Below are 22,207 nucleotides of genomic sequence, written 5' to 3' on the forward strand. Positions count from 1 at the left end.
GTCGTTTCTATAATCAAAACAACATTTATTCTTTACTATATATATACTTGGAGCTTTCAAAAAAGCAGTAAAACATTAAGGTTAGGATTAATACTTCTTCATACTCAAATACAAACAATTCGACATATCTCAAAAAATATTATTAAATTTGGCTTATTGAGCAGTAATGTAAGTTAGCTTACAAAATTTTTAAAATTGCTATAAATTATTTAATAAGATTCATATTCAATATAAATAGATAGTAATGAAATGAACATTTTACTTAAACTTTATTATATACCAACGGAGTTAATCGAAAGTGATCCAACAAAATAAAGTGATTATTATAGCATAGTAATTACCATCCAATATGAACTAATAATTCCATAACGCAATACGGTAATGATCGAAGAAGCTGCATAGAGGCGAGAAGGCTATTTCGTGCTGCTCGTAAAATGTGCTACGCCCGTGACGTACGTTTACGCGTTCTTGGAAGGATTGAAGAAAGGCGACGAGAGTTATGTCGGCCGGTTGTGTTAGCTTATGTGTTCCTATCGCAGCCGTTCGCATAGTGGGGAATGAAAACCGGGCTATGAAACGGGATAGAAAGAGCCTTGGAGAACGAACGAACGTCTGCTAGTTGGTTAAAGTACAATGAAAAGTAGCCTTACGATCACCTTCTATTTCTAATATCAAGATACAAACTATCGGACTTGCATTTTCTTTATTCTTATATCATTTTTCTAAATGAATAAATAATACAATTACATTTCGACATAGATACAACAGTTATATCATCAAACGCCATACGTTTTTATTATCTCTACCTACTGTAATAACATTTGTATCGTTTCATATTTTTAAACGGAAAAGAATTAATATCGTTACTATGTCAATCGTTAGTATTATTATTATTATTATTGCACTATCTTTTATTACTGCCTCTAATGCCAACTATTATCTGCTTGTTATCAATGAAAATTTACTGTTTTCAAAGTATTCACACACATGTACGTGGTAATCATTTTATAATTATTTTAATTCATTTGAAATTAACGTATTAGGCAATGCAAGTATATTTCGATGATTTTGTAGGAAATAAAATAAAAAAAAATTATTTTATTATATTTTATAAATTTCTATATATACAAATTTTTTTATATATAAATTTTTATTATATTTTACAAATTTATTTGATATATATTATATAAATTAGATTATACAATCCAATAATATTATTATTTTATCAAAGTTTAAAATATTATATAGGTAATATATATAAATGATATTTGGAAATTTTATTCGGATGTAACCACAATACAATGTGTTAATTTTTTTGGATACTGATAGATAGCAAGTTAACAACAAAGCCTCGATTATGTTGTCAACGTATTAGAGTCATAATTGGGAAAACCTTGTGCGCATGTCATGCGTTGTTCCTTCATCGCGTACGTTTTTGCGACAAAGAACGGAACAACCGTCAATACGCGTATTCGTCGTTGCCGACGGCCATACTCGTTTCGATGATAATTTCGGCGTATTATAGTCCCCCGATACCGCACTGCGGTTGTAAGCATAAGAAAATGGGCGTAGAATAACGTTCGTAAAATGAGCAAATAAAAGGGGAAATTAACGCCCTTCCCTTTTCTATTTTTTTGCCGACTCTTGCCACTTTATTCCTTTATTTAATCATTAATTTTTTTACTAAAAGCAACTATTTTTTAAGAATGACTAAACAAAATCTAGAATAATAATTTACCACCCCTGTTACCTTAACTTCGTTCTAGTACGTCGTGTCCTTGAACTTCTTCGTTCTTCGACCTAAGATTCTATCTTCGTTTTTATTATTCGCAGTTAGTCTCACTTAACTCTCCAACACATATATACAAAAAAATATATATATATATAATTATTAACGAGTGATCTTAACAATAGAACATAAATTTAAATAATACTTTTATAAAAAAGAGACATTGACGAAGTACTGAAACTAAAAAAGAACGCGTCAAATTAGCATTTTGGTTGTCATTCGTCTATAAGTATACGTGAGAAAATTAATCGTGCAAAAAAAGAAAGAATTTCCATCGTCTACCAGACGATCCCTTTCAAAGATAAAATTCTCCTCCTAACGTCAATACAAAATCAACATACGTTGGTTCGGTTAGACCCTTGACCTCGGATTTCTTTAGGGCGGCGCCCGGGTATAACGTTATTACGTCAGAAGATAGGAGGGTGGTGAATCAGTATTTTCGCTGGGTGAGCATGTGCGTTTGCATGGGAGGGTTGTTTTCTATCGACCCGATGACTGGTGGCGCGTCTCTCGCGAAACTCGGCCACGGAGGTTGGTGCTATGGGTGCTGGAGGAGTAGGAGGAGGAGGAGGAGGAAGAGAGGAGGAGAGGTAAAGACGGGCGCCCCTCTTCCGGCGCCATTGGATAGTTTGCTTTCCATCGAAGCCGTTCCACCGGATGGAGGAGGCTGAGGCAGCATCCAGTCGGCAGTACTCGGCGGGCATCGTGCACGCTCGGACGTTGTATATATGTGTCTTTACTGTCTCTCTCTCTCTTTTGCACTTCCGGAGCCTCCTATCATCTTTTTTTTCCCATTCAAGCAAGCTACCATCTCCCTCGTTCCTCCTGACCATTCTTTCTCCTCTTAACCGATCTCTCTTATTCGAGTCAGCAACGAATCCCAAGTGGTTCGAAGTTTAATCGAAACGTTTGAGAGAAGAAAAGATACATCAACCATCATCAACGAGAAGAAGAAGAAGAACGTGCTGCTGCTGTTAAATCCGTGTTATTTTTGTGGTTACCATATCGTGCTGCTGCTGCTGCTGTTGCAGTTTAAATCGAGATTAGAGAGAACGTTCTACTCTTTCTCTTATTTTCTCGTCTCTCTTAAGGTGGTAATCAAGAGAGGGTTCAGGTCAAGTCGCGGCTGCGTTCGAAAGAGGTTGTTCGTTAGCACGTCGTTGTGACCTCGTTCCTTCTTCTTCTTCATCTTCTTCATATTCTTCTTCTTCTTCTTCTTCTGGTCGTTGTTATTTCGTTATCTTTTTTCTCATTTAACTTCGATAGAAATACATCGACGTTGGTTACTACATATTCGAATATCATAATAAAACCTGATTCCCCCCCCCCTTTGATTTGGATTTTCAACAACGACGCAATCATCGGCGCTGTTCTCGAGAAATATTCTCCCCTGAGATCGATTTAGAGGCTGCGCTCTTCGTCGCGAGAAAGGAAACAAAAGAAAAGGAAAGAAAAGAAAAGAAAAGAAAAGAGAGTCTTGGCACGGTTGAGAGAGTTTCGGTGTTAATCGAAAAGAGAGTTTTATTTGACGAACAATTCTCCTTTACATTTTTAAGATGTCATCGAGAACGTCACGATGTTGGAAACAAAAGGTCGTGAAGAATTCGAGCTCGGTGTTGCTCGAATCATCGAAACTATGGAATCATCCAAACGTTCTTCAAATCTCTTCCAAAATCGGTAATATGACGCGATGATAAGGAATAAATTCTATCAACTCTATCTATGGAATAACTCGAATGAATCCTTGAAATTCTTTTCCTTATACGAACAAAAACGTATTTAATGCGTTTGGAAATTTCCTTTCGTCGTAAGAAGTGAGATCAAATTGGTTAAAGAAGACAAACAAGTGCATTAGTTGACTATCATCATCATCATCATCATCATCAAGAAAAAGCAACCAACGGAACCTTCGACGAGCCGAACGTGAAATGCATATTAGAGAGTTCCTTTCCTGTAATAGCGCGCGAAGAAAAAGTCTTCGGGAGGAATGGTTGTTTGAAAGTTCAAGGTTCAACAACTACGAGAACGACGATAACAACAATAAGAAAAATAATAACGACGAATGGAAAAGAAAAGGTAGAAGAACAATCGTTGATTTTCAATATGATTAATCAAATCTGGCAGAGATAAATAATTCATCGCGTGAGATAACCTTCTTCTCGATTAAATCGAAGATATCAGAATTCTTAGCTCGGAAGGAAATTTTCATCTCGGATAATTGTCAAGTAAAGAAGACAATTACAGAGGAAAGGGAAATTATATTTCGGAGAAAATCGAAGAAGAAACTTTGAAATGTAAAGACTCCTCGTACGTTTTGAGAAGTCGTACTCGAAGAGGAGCACTCGCGGGTCAACGGCACTCCCGGTTTATTTCCGGCATTGCCTTTCCTCGTCTTCTACCTTCTTACACTACGTACGTGCGGCACGTTCCTTCAACGGAGCACGTTTGTTCTCCTCTTGCTTGTCTTACTTTTTCATCTCTTTCTCTCTCTCTCTCTCTCTCTTTCTTTATTTCTTTCTGTTTCTCTCTTTTTCTCTCTTTCTCTCTCTCTCTCATTCGATCAACCGGCAGAACGGGCAGGTGCAGCGAATAGCAGCCGACGACCACGTGCGTTTCCAAGGCCGACGAGCAGCGGTCCTGCGCCACCACCACCGACACCACCACTACCCAACAACAACCATCGTTGGAACTCTCCGATCTTACCTACTTACGCAACAGAATCAGATGTTAAACCTACGACGACGACCGGTGGTGGACGCGCGACGAATCCGTTCAGTGAAAGAGAACGAACGCTTCGGAATTATTTATCTTCAGAGAGATCTGGCAAAACAGAATGTGCTAACTGTGATCATTGCTATGTGTGTGTATGTGTATACGTATATACGTACGTGATATCGATCCGTGCCGATCATTTTTTCCGTTCCATTTCGATCGTTGACGAAAACTTATTCGAAAATATCAAAAAAGAGATAAAAATAATCGATTTATTTCTTTTTCGGACGATATAAAAAGAAATCGCATTAAACGATTGGACTAATTTTCTTAATCGAAGTACGAAAAATATATCGATGAACAAGATTATTCTTTATTTCGAAGAAAATGGATAGGAATCGATTTATATATTGAATACATTTTGAAATGAAAGAAAATTATACGAAAAGGATTGTCAGTTATATATCGTCCTATAGTTAAAGATTAAATAAAAATGCAGGCAAGATCGTGCGTTCGATCGGAAATATTCGCGTTCCAATGTTCGATCAATTTCCAAGCGATCCTTGAGTTCGGCCTTCGAGAGAGGATCAGGTGAAAGTTTCGGATCGCTTTCCTCTACAATGGAGTATCAGTGAAGGGAAAATACGTGCCTTCAAGATGGGACAGCAAGGTTCGAAGGGCAGGCCATCACTTCGTACGGATTTCGTGAGGGATTCTACGAAGATGAGATTAGGCAGCTTTAAGCGAGGTAGAAAACGTTTTACGGACACTTCACCTTTCTCTAATTTTCATCTTTTAATTAAGTTTCTACATTTACGATTAAAGAGCTCGCAAGTAAGGCTAAATTTATAATTCGTATAATCTCTTAATCAAATTCCACGCGAATTATCTTGCTGGGTATTTTTTCTTAACATTGAAGAAACCACGAGAAGGTATTTTAATTACACGAGTGTATAAAATCTTTGCACATGCAATTTACTTGCTTAATACTTATTTTTCTTTTATATGCTATTTTATTTTCTACGATCTTTAAGATTTCATGCGGTTAAAATCTACTATGTCTATATACTTGCTAATAAATGATTATCAGATATTAGGAATTAAACTAATAGGAGAGTACAAATAGGAAGTAATTTTGTATTGAATACAAATTTTCAGATTTTTTTATTTTTTTTTTTTATATATTTGCTCATGATCCTTCGTGCTCCGTTTAACATAGAAAGTTTTGATATCCACAACGATCTACCTACAATACATGAATATTCGTGGAATTGGACTTTGGGTCGAGTGATTTCTCCAGAGACTAAAGTATTTTAGGGAGGATCAAAGGTATCCCACTTTTACTGGGTGACCGAGTTTCTCTTCCATGCTCTTCCCTCTTGATACAGTTAAATCGGGATAATTGAAAAATGGATGCCACGTTGAGAATAGTGAGAACAAAAATTATAACACGTGTTCGATTTAGTTCAAAAATAATAATAATTATAGTATATTCTCTTAATAGAGATTTATTAGAGAAAATTGTTTCAATTATAAAGCGAATTACTTTAACTTCAAAAGGATGAACTTTAATTAGATGTCACGCTTTTTGTCTTCGTCAGATCGATTCATCTGTGCCGATGACAGGCGAGAAATCGAATATGTCGAGATATATAATCTAATGATATATTTTTCATAGAGATTTCTTGACAAAAAAATCGAATTAATGATACAACGAATTATACGATGAAATTCAATTAAGCATCATATTCTTTTTATCTTCTCTCAATGGATTCATTCTGGTCGATAATAAACGAGAAATTAAATAAATTGAACTAAAATATATAATATTATTAATATTTAATATAATAATAATATATTTCTAATATAAAAATTTCTAAAAAAAAATATAATTTTCAAGTGTTTATTATACAAACTCTTATTATACAAACGATGAAATTCAATTAAGCATCATATTCTTTTTATCTTCTCTCAATGGATTCATTCTGGTCGATAATAGACGAGAAATTAAATAAATTAAACTAAAATATATATTATTAATATTTAATATAATAATAATATATTTGTAATAAAAATTTCTAAAAAAAAAAATAATTTTCAAGTGTTTATTATACAAACTCTTATTATACAAACGATGAAATTCAATTAAGCATCATATTCTTTTTATCTTCTCTCAATGGATTCATTCTGGTCGATAATAAGCGAGAAATTAAATAAATTGAACTAAATATATAATATTATTAATATTTAATATAATAATAATATATTTGTAATATAAAAATTTCTAAAAAAAAAAAATATAATTTTCAAGTGTTTATTATACAAACTTTTATTATACAAACGATGAAATTCAATTAAGCATCATATTCTTTTTATCTTCTCTCAATGGATTCATTCTGGTCGATAATAAACGAGAAATTAAATAAATTAAACTAATATTGAATATAATATTATTAATATTTAATATAATAATATATTTCTAATATAAAAATTTCTAAAAAAAAAAATATAAATTTCAAGTGTTTATTATACAAACGATGAAATTATACGTCAAGTATTTTATCATCATTTGATTAATCTATTTCAATGATAGACAGGAAGTCGAGTCAGTCGAGATGAAAAAAAAATAAAAATAAAAATAAAAATAAAAATAAAAGTACAGAGAAAATAAGTGAGAGTCCTCGAAGTGTAGATTATTATTGTTTCTTCAAGGATCAATGGCGATCCCACGCGAAATGAAGAGTTATAAAATGATGAAAGATCTTACAATTAATATATAGGATATAAGCTCAGTAGCAAAATAATGTCGTGAGAACGTCGCTCAAGTGTATCCTGTTCATTCGTTCCCCAGTAACAGTCTTCCTGCCATAGTCGTATCCTCTTAAAGAATTTCATTAGCCTGACATAATAGAACTATACTCGCGTGACTACTTTTTTTCCCGTCAAGTGTGAAACTGGTAAAAGATCGTCTATCTATTATCTTTTTATTGCGATAGTTCGCCTTTTAATCGACTTTCTAGTGACTCTGAATAAATGAGAAAGGAATCAACTATTTCTAATGCACTAGTCTCCTTTTCACACGTCTTAATATATCTATTATCATAACACTTTTTCTCTATCGCCATGGTTAGTTTTTAAATCAACTTTCTAGTGACTTGAACAAACGAGAAAAGACTCAATTATTTTATCAAACGCTATTATTTATTTTCTTACACGTTATATAGTTTGAGTGACTCAGAAAATTCGTGTCTTCATTTATAAATATATATTTTATTTATATTTTATATATATATTTTAAAATAATTTTTAAATTAATTTAATATATATATTTTTTAATTTAATATATATAAATATATTTTATTTATATTTTTAATATACACAGTGAATCTCTCAGGAGTATTTATACCTCCATTTTCAATTTAAAACAACTAATATTTTCTTGTAATACAATATTTCAATATTCTTATAAACAGAAACATATTTTAGGATTATTTTTCTTCTAAATGGATATATAATTTATTTCACAAGAATATTATATTATAAAAAGAAAGTAAAACTTGATAACTCTAATAAAAAAATTCGCTTCACAAGATATGCCCGTCCATCTGAAAAACATTATAAAATGCAAGTACTACTTACAGAAATAATAATTGTATATTTTTATTATATCTTACGCAAGTACAAATACTCTCTTGTATTGTATATAAAAATAAAATGTTAATGTATATAATTAAATTGACATCAATTTGAAACTTTAGTAATTTTAAAATAGATTTGTGTGTATATAATAATTTAAATGCTTTGCATTACAAGTAAATATCAATTATTTAAAATTTTCAATGGTAAAGGGTACGAATATTTCTGTGTAACTCACTTTACATATATTTTTCTCAAAATCACATAACTTTTATTTTTCTAACGCAGTGATTCGCTTGCATATAAACTTTCTAGTGACTTTGGATAAATTAAAGGAGAATCCACTATTTCTACAATACTAGTATTTTTTTTTCTAGTATTTTTTTACAAATACTAGAAATTTCTACAATATTAATATTTTTTTTTTCTCTCATATAATATATAATTATCTATATATAACGAATATAATAATAATAATGATATTAATTATCATAGTATAACTTTATTAAAAAGTATATTATATTTCGATATATTTCGATTATAATAACTTTGTTTGTTGTATATTCGAGAAGCAGAAAAAATGTATGTTACCATAAGAAGTTTTGTGTCACGAAAGTATGCGAACCTCTAACGACGAGCCGTTATATGTACTCGTTTAGAAGGTACGCCGACGACTGGTTACTTGGTATACATACATATATTATAAACCTTTTCCTTTTCTCGTTAGCAGCGTAATCGACGTACGGAACGACGTAAACTTCGTTTACTGCTCGTTGCAGCTGCTCGTCGGCCACGAGATCCGATGATACGTGAAAAAGTGTTAATCATTGGAGAGCGATATAATGTTCCACCTCGATAAGTTTCACGATCATTCGATCATTAGATATTGGATTCCTTCCATTTCTTAAGAAATCATGATATACGATTCTCCATGATTGGATCAATTTCTTTCGTATCTTTTCCCATCGAGTTCTTTTAAATGTCATGTAACTTTGAAATCATACATTCATATACAAGATGACCCATAAGTCAGTTGACATTAGCTGTTATTTGATTCTTCATTCTTCATTGAGCAAAAGTGCTTAACTCCACCCTTAGAATTTTTTAAATTTTATTATCAAAACGATTGATCAATAATTAACTTTTTGTTTAAAATAAATTTCTTTAATAATTAGACTAAATATTACTAAATGAGAACAATTTGTATGGCCTTTCAATGATAAATGAAACGATAGTGTATATTAATTTATCAATTTTTTCTACTTCTTGTTTTGTAAAGTTTATCAATTTGATATATGAATGGTTCAATTAGCATAGCAGTAACTTTTTGTTGTTGTTAAAAATCTCTTACATAGTTAAATTAAAAATAAAAATAAAATTATGTGTGATAAGTATTATTACAAATTTTGATTATAAATTAAATTCGTTTACAGCAATAATACATATCTGTCAATTGATTTATGGATTTTTTAAATCCTATTTTATTTATTTCACCATAAAATGCAAACCATACATGGTTTTTAAAAGCTTAGTACAGTAAGAATACAATTTTTTGAACTTTTTTAAACTAAACAAAAATAGAGTCCAAGATTAACCAATCTCTTTAAATTGGACTCATGATTTATAACACTCAAGATTGAACAATCGAAACGAGATATCTTATTTCGCATTTATTATTACAGAGAGATCACCGACGTCGGGAAGTTCACCAAGAAGAATTGTAGCAAACGGTCGTAATGGTCAGCAGGGTCGTGTCAATAGTTTTCGAGAAAAGAAAAATTGTCCTTCAGTGGCAACAATCAATCTTGGTAAGTGTGAGCTAGAGGAGAATAAAAAGATTTGTTTGTTTGTTTGTGTTTGTGCGTACGTGCGTGCGTGTGTAAGAGAGAAGAAAGAGAAAGAGAGGAGGAACGAGATGGTTGATAAATCGAGTTGATGAATTTACGACGAATTTATATACGTTATGTTCGTCGATGAAGCACGGAGACACAAGGCTGAGGGCAACGCTGCGTACTTCCGGTTGGAGACCTAACACGATCAAAGCGGCTTTCTTTAACTTAACTTACTCCTGAATTTATGCAACCATTAGTACATGTTTGTTTGTAACTTAAATGGCAAGCATCATTAACAGTGTTATTTCGTTTTCCCTTTTTAATATCAGTTTTTCTATATTTTTATTTAAAAATTTCGACATTTTCTTATTAAAACTTCTCAAATATTTATGCGAATCTTGTAAAATTTATTTCCAGGAACGTTACCAACTAAGATGTAATCGCAACAAGCGTTGAATTTAAAATGAAACTCGTGTTAGTCGTCGTTTATGGCTGTGTTCGTATAACATAATTATTTAAATGTGACATTTTAAATATTAAATCGAAATAATTTCGAATTAAACGTTGTCAATATTTTGTCGTAGTCAGTATTGAAATAGTAAGAAAATCTAGAATAATTAGCATATTTGGGAGAAATTAAGCCATTTCAGAATTTGTATGTTTAAAAATTTAGGAAAGTTTAAGGTTATGTTTAGCAAGAATGACAATAAACTTTTGTTAAATGCTAATCCCTTTTCATAAATGCGAAGAAAAATTTGTAAATGTCCTTTGTCGAAAATATTCTCGCAATTCAAAATATTCAGACCTTTCTAGGATTTAGAAAGGATAAAATACCGTCTACTAATAATCTGATAAAAGGATCAAATATAGGGAACCTTTTTTTTTCCAAAAGCCAGGTAAAATTTTAACGGTTGTAGCCCCTCACCAACATTTCGACGAGGCCAAACCATCTCTCCTTATCCCCATTCGTAAATTCAACGTAGCATGTTGCTTGTGAACTACCGGCAAACAGTTCGTCGAGAGCTGCGAACGAGTGAACACACGCACAGTCTACGGGTATCCGCGATTAAAGAATTTTCTATACTTTAGTGAAGAGGAGAAATGTTCTTCGGGAACGAGTAACAGTCAACCAAAATATTCCACGGCAGTGAGAACGTGATTTGTGAGCTGACTCGTGTGACAGTGATACGTGATCAGCATTAGTAATGATCGAAGTACCTCCGAATGTGGGCAACGTTTGTGCGCGGCGATCGAGTTTGCCGAGCCCGATGCACCAAGTGCAACTTACAGCCAACCGGAACAAACGTAGCTTGAATTCTTCGAATTATAGTATATGCATATTTTCTTTTCATTTTTCTTTTCTTTAATATTTTTTCCACGATTATTCTATCTAACATGCAAACAAATTTGATATAGGATGTATTGTATTACCCGTAACGAGTACATTCGTTGAATATTCATACATCAATGTTACAAATTAATACAATGTTACGATATTTAATAATCCTAATCCACGTCATTTTTAACCAGTATATAAACAAAGTTGATAACATGTGTTACTCGTAATGTTTGTGTTCAAAAAACGTGTTTATAGGATATTTACATATCTGTGTTATATAGATAGTTCGACGAGTGACTAAATATTAATGTTTTGAGTAAAGTGTTAGGTAGGTAAAATGGTGACATTACGAGTCCTTCGATAGATAAATCCTTTTGCTGATTGTAAACAAAGATTCGAGGAAAAGATCGAATTAGTTTCAGTCGGTTAGTTACATTCATAAAGTACGCAAGTTTTGAGACATGGTCCGAGGTGTTTTCAGTGGTTTCGGTAATTACGAATTTTTCTAATTTATAATAATCTGTTTAGTTAACTTTTTGAATAATTACGAATATTTGTAAAGTAATGTTAAATGATTATAAATGAATTCGTTCGATGTAGAATATTTTCAAATAATTATCATAAGATTTTCTCTCTTACAATTATCTATTATTAGACAATACACAATCTATAAAAGTTAGAAGAAAATCGTGAGATAAATAAAGTGTAAGATAAAGAGAAAGAAATGAAGAAAGAAACAAATAATATTTTCTCATAATTCACAGTGCAACAAATATTCTTTCATTCTCCCTTGATCGATCGATTCGATTCCCAAGAAGATCGAGAGGCTCGATTATTTGTACACGTCCGATCGGTTATACGTCCAATTAAGCTCGCGTTTAATGGTAGCGTTCTCGATCAACCTGTCAAACTACTCTCGCTGTCGCATTGCATTTTCGTCTGAATATTTGACGCTAAAACTCTTTCGCTAAAATTCTTCTTTCCTAGTTATCAACTATCTCTCAAAATGATTTTCCGAATGAGGAAGTACATGGAAGTGAAAAATAAAGAAAATAAAGAAGAAGGAGGAAGGAAAGGTAAAGGCGTAACGATTCAAAGTGTAGCGTCAAAGACCCGTACCTTTTTATCTTATACGGGCGATAAAACGGTTCACGGTGTTACGGTACTCGGAGAAGCTATCATCGTTACACGACTCGTAGCAACTACCGGTTAGCCGTTGGTTCGGCATGCTCTCGTTAACGTTGAATTTTCTCTGTTGCAGAAAAGAGCCCGACGGCGTCGCGCAAGCAGCCGATTACAAGGAGATTAACGGCCAATGTCCCTGCCAAACAACCGTCACAGCAACGACAGCAGCAACCACAACAACAACAACAACAACAACAGCAACAGCAACGTGCCACGAGACAAATAGAAAAAGGTATTTATTGATCGAGAATATTTTTAATTGGTAAACGTGATAATGTGTATGACATTTATTTTCATTCGAAATCAAATGGTATGAACGAAGATATACACAAAATATAGTTCTATGAAAATATAATAATATTATCTTTTTGAGGTTATACTTCTTTTGGCGCGTTTGGGAGTGAGATTTTTTTCCGAGCGACACCATGAAGTTTGTCGGTATTTACGATGCGCGGCAAAGCGATTTCAAATTTTACGGCATGAAGTCGTCTCTTTTTTCTTCTTCCTCTTTTTTTTCTCAAGCGGGTCACCCATCCAAGTACCAGTCGTACTCAGCGCTGCTTGACTTAAAATGATCGAGCGGGAAGTAGTTTTATCACCGCGCCATGCCCGTTGACGCATAAATTAATTCGATATATCTCCTTTATATTTAGTGTGGACTGATATCTTTTTGATATTTTGATATTTGATTTTGATATTTTTTTTTAAGTTATTTTTTGAAGTTATTTTTGAGGTTATTGAGGTTATATTCGTTTTGGTACGCCAAAGAAGTATAACTTCTTACGTGCGTACATAAGTACACACATCAGTTTTTTTTTTATTTATTAATATATATATTAATAATTAAATAAAAAATTATTTATAAATTAAATCTATAAAAGTTTTTTTAATAATTACCGTAATACGTATATATCTTCGTTTTATCACGTGATATGAAAATAATAGTGGAAGTTTGAATAAGAATAAATAAATAAATATTTTTGTTATCTTGCGCTTATGAAATCTTTTGCTATTTTTCTTCGAGCATCTTCCTTGGAGCGGCCGGTAATCGAAATCGAAGCGGAAGCAAGCTTCGAGATTTAAATAGAACCTAATGATGACGAAATCGATTCATAAGATAAATCGGGATCGAACACGTTAGGCTTGATAAGTATTGACTCGTTAACGATCGTCTAACTGTCAATGAACAAAGTTTACAATCCTCGAAATAATGTTGGAAATTGCTAGTGGATTGAGAAATCTTTTTAAGTTTTCTCTCATCGTTCCTCGGTTGGCTCGTTTTCAAGTTAATTTCGACGCTTGAAGAAAGTCGATAGAAAGAAATTAGACATGATTTGTTTACCGATTTATATCTTTTTGACCTTGCTATATCAAATGATTTATTTATATAAAGATACTCATGGAAGTTATATAATAACTCTGTATTTATTTATTTACTTATACTAAAAATTTATATAAACGATGTGGGGATATTTTTTAATTCATTTATCTACGTATTTTCTATTTTTAATAATAATTTAAATTTAATTATTAATTAAATTAATAATTGAATTAATCGCAATATTACGTTATTTAAAAGGAATAAAACGGTAAATAGACATTTCTCATATTTTCATTTTGAAATTCTTATATCCATATAATTGTTATTCTATTGCATCGATTATTATCCAGCTGATCGCAAGATTACATCAGTCGCGAGTCACTCTCTTCTTTAATACTAGAAAATGTTTTTCTTTGAAAACTAGAAAGGAACTTTCACGTAGGGAAAAATCTCAGCAAAAACACACATTCTGGAATACAAATTCCTCATACTCATTTGTGTCCAAGCAGTAAAAGTTCGTCGTCTAACGACCGGTCAAAAGCTGGCCGTTAGTAAATTTCCATATGCAGTATTAGAAAAAGAGAGAAAAATAAAGAGAGTAAAAGAGAGAGAGAGAAAGAGAGAGAGAGAACAAGAAACTCAGGAAGGCCTTTTCCGAAAGAGGACGGGGTTTTAACGTTATCTCGTGCGGCATGAAACAAACGTGTTCGCGTTGACTTTCTAATTCATTGACCGCGAGCTACGGTTGGCTACGGTAATAGTAGTGGTGGTGGTGGTGGTGGTGGTGGTATAGTAGTAGTAATAGTAGTAATAGTAAGAACAGTAGTGGACGTTTTCTAAAAACGTCCCACGGTCATTTCGCGTTGCGTACGCGCATGTTTTCACGCTGGTTTACACAAACATGTACCCAAAACACACAGACACATATACAGACATGCATATATATAACATATGATCTATCTGTGTATTCTGTTAGCTTTACTTTGAAGAAGAAAGTTACTCTGCTTTCACTGGATCACACATTAGCAATATACCACTGTGAATCCTGTCTCTTCTTAGCCCGCAGCACTGAGCGTTCTCCAAAGGTTCTTTTATTTATTGTAGTAAAAAGGAAACTTCGAGGTTTCTATCGAAAGCGATTCATCGATCAGACAAACTCAAAGTCTACTACTGCTACTACTACTACTACGAGAATATATCGGATTTCTATAACTCGTGTTTTCGTACGTCTTCCTACTCTCAATAGAATCACCTTAATTTACGCTTTCATTAATCATTCATGAACGGTTCTCGAACATGCGTGCTTGCTCGCTATGAAAACGATCGAGACAGGAAGGAGTCTACGGTGATTAGAGAAGTTAGCTAGTTTCGATGACCTTAACGAGTTCCTGAAGGAAGGAGTAGTCTCTTTTTTTTATTTCTATGCGACCTTGTGCAATTTATAGAAGATTAAATTATTAGTTTTATTATTATATATTATATAAATATAATATAATATTAATTATAATATTATAATATATATATATATACATATATATTATATTTATATATTAATTATTAGTTTTTATTATTAATTTATTAAGTGGGGGTGAGGCAAGCAACCTACCCTTGGTAAAAACAATAAATATTATAACAGAACAAAATTCTAATAAAAAGAGGAAGAGGAAGTTTATTAAATTTAGAGACTATTTGATTGATATTTTTGTAATCCTATAATATAATTATTTAACTCTTCTATAATATTAACTAAAAGTGAAATTGATGAAAACGATGAATGAAGAAAATCACTTGTAAATTAGAGTCAACTAATTTTCTAACTCATCTCTATTTTTCTTTGTTTGAATCAATTGTTTCTTCCAAACGGCACCATCTAAGGATGACCGATTCCAAATGGAAAAGTCAATTTATTCGGAACACGACTCCTTGAAATAACTCATAGCGATCGTGAGCGCGCGCGCGCGCACGATTCTCGCCTTCGACATTTTTATTTCGCGCCTTCCCTGGAGTGGTCAGTTTCGCGCGAGCACACACACACACACAGACGCATGGATAAACATTTATTGCGTGTCCGGTTGAAGACAGTTCATCCATCCTTATCATTATCCGTCATCTTCAATGCTGTAGTTCGTTTCAAGGTGGTCTTAGTTCTAATTCAAATGTTAGTACTGCTAGTATATATCAGTAGCAATTGTAGTAGTAGTAAGAATGATGGTAGTAGTGATAGTGGTGGTGGTGGTGGTGGGAGGGAGAATGTATCGTCTGTTCGAGGCAGCTTGCGGCTCGTGCTAATTCAGTCGAACCGCGGACTCGGCCAACAAATCGCCACGAGGGACGATTCTAATTCGTCTCAAAACGCCGATAGGACACTGTTATCTTTGTCACAACTTTGACGTTTACTTTGAATATACTCCCCCGACCTCTTTCTTCATCTTCATATTTCGGGTTTCCCTTTTTTTTCCCCCGAGAAGAGTTTTCTCAAGTTTTATTCGTGTAAACAAGATTTTCTAATCTTTGTTATTCATTTTGTGTAATTAAGAAAAAGATTGGGACAAATTGTGTTTATCTTTAGTTGGACATGAAAAGAGATTCGTCAAAGAATTGCAGTGTAGTGAGAAGAATCGATATTTTAGATTAGATTTTGATTTCTCAGTAAGCACATTGGAGACTGATTTTCTGTTTAATCTTTTTCGATCGGCTACGTAAATAGAAAGGAAACTATGAATATCGAGAAGTGCGTAGATATCTGTTCTTAAAATACTTTGCTTTTGATGTTTGGGCAGAAATAAGAGGGAAAGAGAAAGAGATTGGTCGAGTCTTGTTAATAGGAAGGAAGGAAGGAAGTACATATGTAGAAAACGTCTCCTAAAGTCGGGCCAAGGTGATCTCAGAGACGTCTTTGGTTTTCTCGCAGACTTTCCACAATTCCGAGAGTCTCTCTTTCCCTCTCTTTCTCTCTCTCTTTCTCTATCTATCTTTCTTGGTCTCATCGGACAGTCGACCTTAACCCAGTGTATGCCTTCGGCGGGACTGGCGTGTGTTCTTGGACGACTAAAGCGATCAAGATCATCCGACCTTTAAGTGCGCTGACTTTTTTTCAACTCAGTCTTCCCCGACACGATCGCGAAGAATTGCGATCGAGGAAGAAGAAGAAGAAGAAGAAGAAGAAGAAGAAGAAGAAGCAAGCGGGGTGCGAGGATCATAATTCCGTGCATGCTTTCACGTCCGTCATCGTCTCGAGAGAATGGAACTCTATCGATGACGTAAACAGACCAAAAATCTTCGTCGCGTGTCGATCGATTTGTTGGCCCAATGTTGTTTGTCCCATCATTAAAGTAATCCGGTCTAATTACTCGTTGTCATTTTATCGAAATCAATTATTGATAGTTTTTCATCGTAATCGATTTATCTTATTTAAAAATTGAATTTTCTTTTGGAGAGAAAAAAGATGATCGTCGTCATGATGATTTTAAAAAATTCAAATCTAAATCTTCGAGTTAGAAAACGTTATCGGTTGGATGAACTTTCCCTACGACGAACTCGATGAACCAATTGACAAATTCGTTGTGCTAAAATATCATGGAAGATGCTCGTGAGACGAACGAGTCTTAACATTTTCGAAGGACCGATTTTTAACGTCGGAGAACAACACCTTTGTCGGTAATGGCACCGGTGACATTGGTTACAGATAACACAAACGGTTATGCGGTGTCAAGGACCAACACCATCGAAACTTGCGATCAGGCCGCTCAAACGGACGTACCCTATGATGTTTTTCACGTTAAGAGGGCTGAGCAGGTCGTTCAAGCTTTATCCGTGACCGTACAATATCTGGCATATGAAGTAAGTTTCATTCAAATTTCAATTCAAAATCAAAATAATAATATTTGGAGTGTAACAAATTCTTTAATTCAATTTTCAATTAACTAACTAATTGTATAAGTGAATTCATAACTTTCTATTTATTACAATTAAATTCGTTTTTTTCTTTTTTCTTTTCTTTCTTTTACTTTTCTATATACGAATTTATTAAAGGTTGATACGATTGGTATCTATTAAAAATTATTTATTTGATTTCTCAGATGCTATTTATATCTGTCATAATTAGTAATGTTAATAATGCAAAGATCTAGTCTCGATAACGGCATTGTTGTTCATAAGCGTGTTAAGAGAGCGAGCGATAAAAAATATTCTTCAGTTTTTTTTTTTCGATAAACACTTGTTGATCTATGATTTCTCATTCTTTCAGCTGGATGCATTTTCAACGCCGAAACTAAAGAAAAATTACGAGAATATGAAGACCGAATGGTTAGCGGCATGTTCAGATGTGGACGAGCTACGGACGAGACACATCAACATGGAGGAAAGATTGAACACAGCAAGGAAAGATCATTGTAAAGCCTTGGATCAGCTTCGTGAAGATCGTAAGACTGTGCCAAGTGTATTTGTGTTTCCGCTCGTATTCTGGCTCGTTACGGCGAAAACTTCACGTGACGCAATTCGCAAACACCAGAACTAACCGCGAATTCTCCGTCGTTCCAAAATATTACATTATAGCCCTATACCATATTTTTAGAATATACTCGATTTGACGACGAGCCAGAGCGAATACGAAAACATTAAAAAAAAAAAAAATTCGGAAAAAGTAGTAGGACGTTGCTCCCTTTAATCGAATCTTTTCTTTGACCTATGAACATTTTCTTATTTTATTTATATTTTATCAATAACAATCATTTTTGAGGATAGATCCATCCGTTTCTCGACTATAAATTACTCGGCGAGTAAATGCTATACTTAGTAGCCGAATGACTCATAATTTCTGAACGATTTTATCGTTCTTTATCGCATGGCACATAGCATTATGCCATTATGATGGTCGCATCGTAACAAGCATAATGGTCATAATGCCGGTGTGAGCGGTGAGCGGATGAATTGGAGCAATTGTTAATTAAAATGAACGGGTTTGCCATGCCTACGCACATCACACGTTCTGTCCAGTAGATCGTCGGGGTCGGTTTCGAATAAAGTTTAGAAAAAAACAGGAGGATATCGTAACGACGATATCAAAGTTTCAAAGGGTTATTTTGTTTCGAACGAACACACACAAGCTCGTAACGTCGTCTATCGAAGAAAAGTTAATTATAGGTTGGCACGCTCGGCCAACAACGTGTGATCCATCCGTTACTCGTCTTTTCAATCGCTTTTGTTCTTTTCTCACAGCTTAGTTTCGTTTATTTCAATCTTTCATCTTAGACACGATTATCAAGAACGAATCTCTCTTTGATATTTTTCAGTGGAGAGCCGACACGCGGAACAGCTGGCATCTTTGGAAAGCCATTTCCAAGAGGAGAAACAGAAATGCGAGTTCAGGCTAAACGATTGCTTGAACGAGGCGACAAAAGAGCACCGAGCAGCGATAGCGAGGCTAAGATCCGAACACGATGCCGAATTGATGCGCAAAGATTCCGAAAGCAAAAGAAGATCGGTCGTGCACGATCAAGGTGCAGCCTTGGCGGCGGAAGTCGAGTCCTTGAGATCCGTGTTGGAATTGAAGAGTCAAGAGAACGCAGCCTTGCGATCGGAACTGGACGGCATACGCCGGGAGATCGAGGACAAGGACATATTGCAGCAACGAGTGGAGGTGCTCGAAGCGAGATGCGAAGATTTGAAGGCTCAGCTTCAGTGCAAGGAGGCAATGGAGAGGCAGATCTCTCACAACAACGAGGTGCTCCACGAATCTATACATCAGGTCTCCAAACAAAACAAACGTCTTTTGCAACGTAACGAAGAATTACAATGGAGGTTACGTCAAAAAAACGAGGTAGTTACAGTCCTGGCGAATCAACTAGCCTCGCCACGACTGTCTAGATCCTTAGGTCCCGAACACATAGATCATTCGATATCGTTCGACAAGAATGCCCAACAATCCTCTTCTATGATTAAGTTTGTCGTTGAGAAAAGCGATTCGGTCTCATGGACGCTTGACTTGGACGAAGCCCATACACCTGTAAACGCACCACCGAAGCTGTTAACACCGGAGGGTTCCTTGTCGGTGTCTCGACAGGGCTCTTTGAGGCTTACGCCGCGAAGAACTAGTATCGACACCAGAGCCAGATCCAAAAGTATCTCCGTAACTGATTCCACCAGAACCGAAGATTCGAGCTGGCCATATTCCTCCACACCGGTTAACTCGAGAAGAAGACCCAGGAGCGATCCGTCATCTTCTTCCAACTCTTCTTCCTCGTCTTCTTCATCGACGACTTCATCCTCGTCAACGGCTCCAGCCAATCCCGTCGTTGCAGTTGCCGTAGCCGCTGCGGCTGCCGCTGCCGCAGCTGCCGAAGATTGTAACCCCGGCCAGACGCCTCAGGAAGCTGGCGGCGAAGCCATGATCTCCGAAGAGACATCTGCTTCCAGCAGCGAAGACGAGTCTTCTACGAGCAGCGATATACCTCGTCTTTCCATGCAATTTCCTTGGGGAAAACCCATCAATTAACACACACAAATTAGCCAAGATTTTTCTTCGTAAGACCGTAACGATGGCATTTCGCTTGCCCTGCTCTGCCTATCGAACCCCCGTCTCCCTTCGTATTCTTTTCTCTTTTACCTGGTTGCATTTTTATACTTTTGACACCCCCTCTTCCTTCGGAATCTTTCTATCGAAGATGCGAAGAGAAATACGCGTACGAAGCCAGACATTAAAGTTGAATGTTCGTGGACGTATATATACATGATATTCGATATCCATCAATATCAAATACTTCTGTATTCTTATATTTTTTTCGTTATGACTTCATAGGAGCTTTTTTTTCCCGTTTTTTGTTTTCATTTTTTTTTCGTTCTTTTTTTTTTTTTCTTTTTTAAATAAAGTTGACCGCGTATTTGTGTCGTGGATAAGAGTATCGTGTAAAACCATTAGACATTCATAATTATTAACATATAAATTGATAAAAACGGAACGAGTCTCTTGATTTTTGTTTTCCTTTATATGAGTCTTGATATGTGATTAATTGTAAAATATTTTATTATTTTTTCATTCTAGGTTTTTTTTTCTTCTTCGTTTTTTTCTCTTCTACTTCAAGATGTGCTCGTTCGCTAATAAAAAAAAAAAAAATAAAAAAAAAAATAAGAAAACATTCTATTATTTGCAATGTATACAGGTGCCTAATACTTTTGGCCAAGGATGTGTACATGTTAACGGATTTATCTAATCATGTATAAGAAGAAAATACGTTTCGGTCGTCTGGGCCATTACTTATTTAATTCGTGTCACTTTTACACATGTCCGTTTTATAAGAATGCGATTACATTAAGTCTGTAAATAGGCAACGATGTTTATAAATTAATTAATTTTTATCACAATTGTATATAGCCGAGAACATTACATCATATACCGTCTCCTTCCTCCCAAATCATCGATAAAAAATATTCGCTGCGCTTACATTTAAAATGGCAGATTTTCATTATAGCCGCAGCCTAAAATGAGCGGCGAAATATCGAAATTCCATTTCTTTAAGGGATCGCTTTTGTGGTCTTTTAAATTGGAATGGTGAATATAAAGTTGGGTTTGAAGTAGATTTGTGTTAAAACAAAAAAAAAAAATAAGAAAAACTCTCTCTTCTTGATGATAACTTTGAGATGATTGTGCATTGCAGTATTCGCTGTTCATCTTTTCGTGATGAAAGAAAGAAAAAACAACCTAATAATTATGTTATCGTTCGATTTAGCCGTGTTACAATTTCGATATGCTTATACTTAATACGATACGATAGACTGATACACTAACAACGGTGCGAAATCGTTCAAATTTTTGACGAAATTGAGATACCAAGTTAATACGTAAGCCTATCGAAATTGTGTATCGGTTTAAATCACGCCAGCTGAAACGAGAATCGAATAAATACAAAGTTAATTCTAATCTGCTCTATTTGGAAAAACTGCAGAGATAACATTCGGTAGCAGTAGCTTAGCGATAAACGGAAGTATTATTCGCAGAGAAGTGTTTCTTCTCTCACATGTGCTGGCAAATTTAATGTATTATATATTTATCAAATAAATATTATCTGAATTACCACAACCTTCGCTATCATTCAGAACTTGTAATACAATGTTGAGTTTATTTTCGCCTGTATATGTATACATAAATACATAAATATAATAATAATACATTCGTAATGCGCGTAATTTACGTTACTAAGTTTGTACGGATTGAATTTAAACGGGTGAAATTAAAAATCATATAAGTCGTTATAACATTTTTGAAATTCTTATGAAATTATTTTTAATGATGTGAAAATTAATTACTTTTCTTTTTTTTTGGAATACAATTTTAGAGGAAAATTTGCATTTCTTTTTTTCCATTATTCAATTAGTTATTAATAATAAAAAATACAAAA

At 34.2% G+C, this 22,207-nt stretch overlaps 1 protein-coding gene across 1 annotated transcript in view; it reads left to right on the forward strand.

Moving 5' to 3' along the window:
• Positions 1 to 20,770, forward strand: part of LOC122517740 (calponin homology domain-containing protein DDB_G0272472) — a 42,846-nt gene extending 22,076 nt beyond the window's left edge. Inside the window, 5 exon segments of the mRNA XM_043636284.1 lie at positions 9,820 to 9,945; positions 12,570 to 12,725; positions 17,500 to 17,654; positions 18,061 to 18,235; positions 19,106 to 20,770. Of these exon segments, the coding sequence (XP_043492219.1) occupies positions 9,820 to 9,945; positions 12,570 to 12,725; positions 17,500 to 17,654; positions 18,061 to 18,235; positions 19,106 to 20,307 (1,814 nt within the window). The 3' untranslated portion in view covers positions 20,308 to 20,770.
• The last annotated feature ends 1,437 nt before the right edge of the window (positions 20,771 to 22,207 follow it).

Source organism: Polistes fuscatus, unplaced genomic scaffold (genome assembly GCF_010416935.1).
Source record: "Polistes fuscatus isolate 324 unplaced genomic scaffold, CU_Pfus_HIC Scaffold1, whole genome shotgun sequence".
Classification (NCBI taxonomy): Eukaryota; Metazoa; Arthropoda; class Insecta; order Hymenoptera; family Vespidae; genus Polistes; species Polistes fuscatus.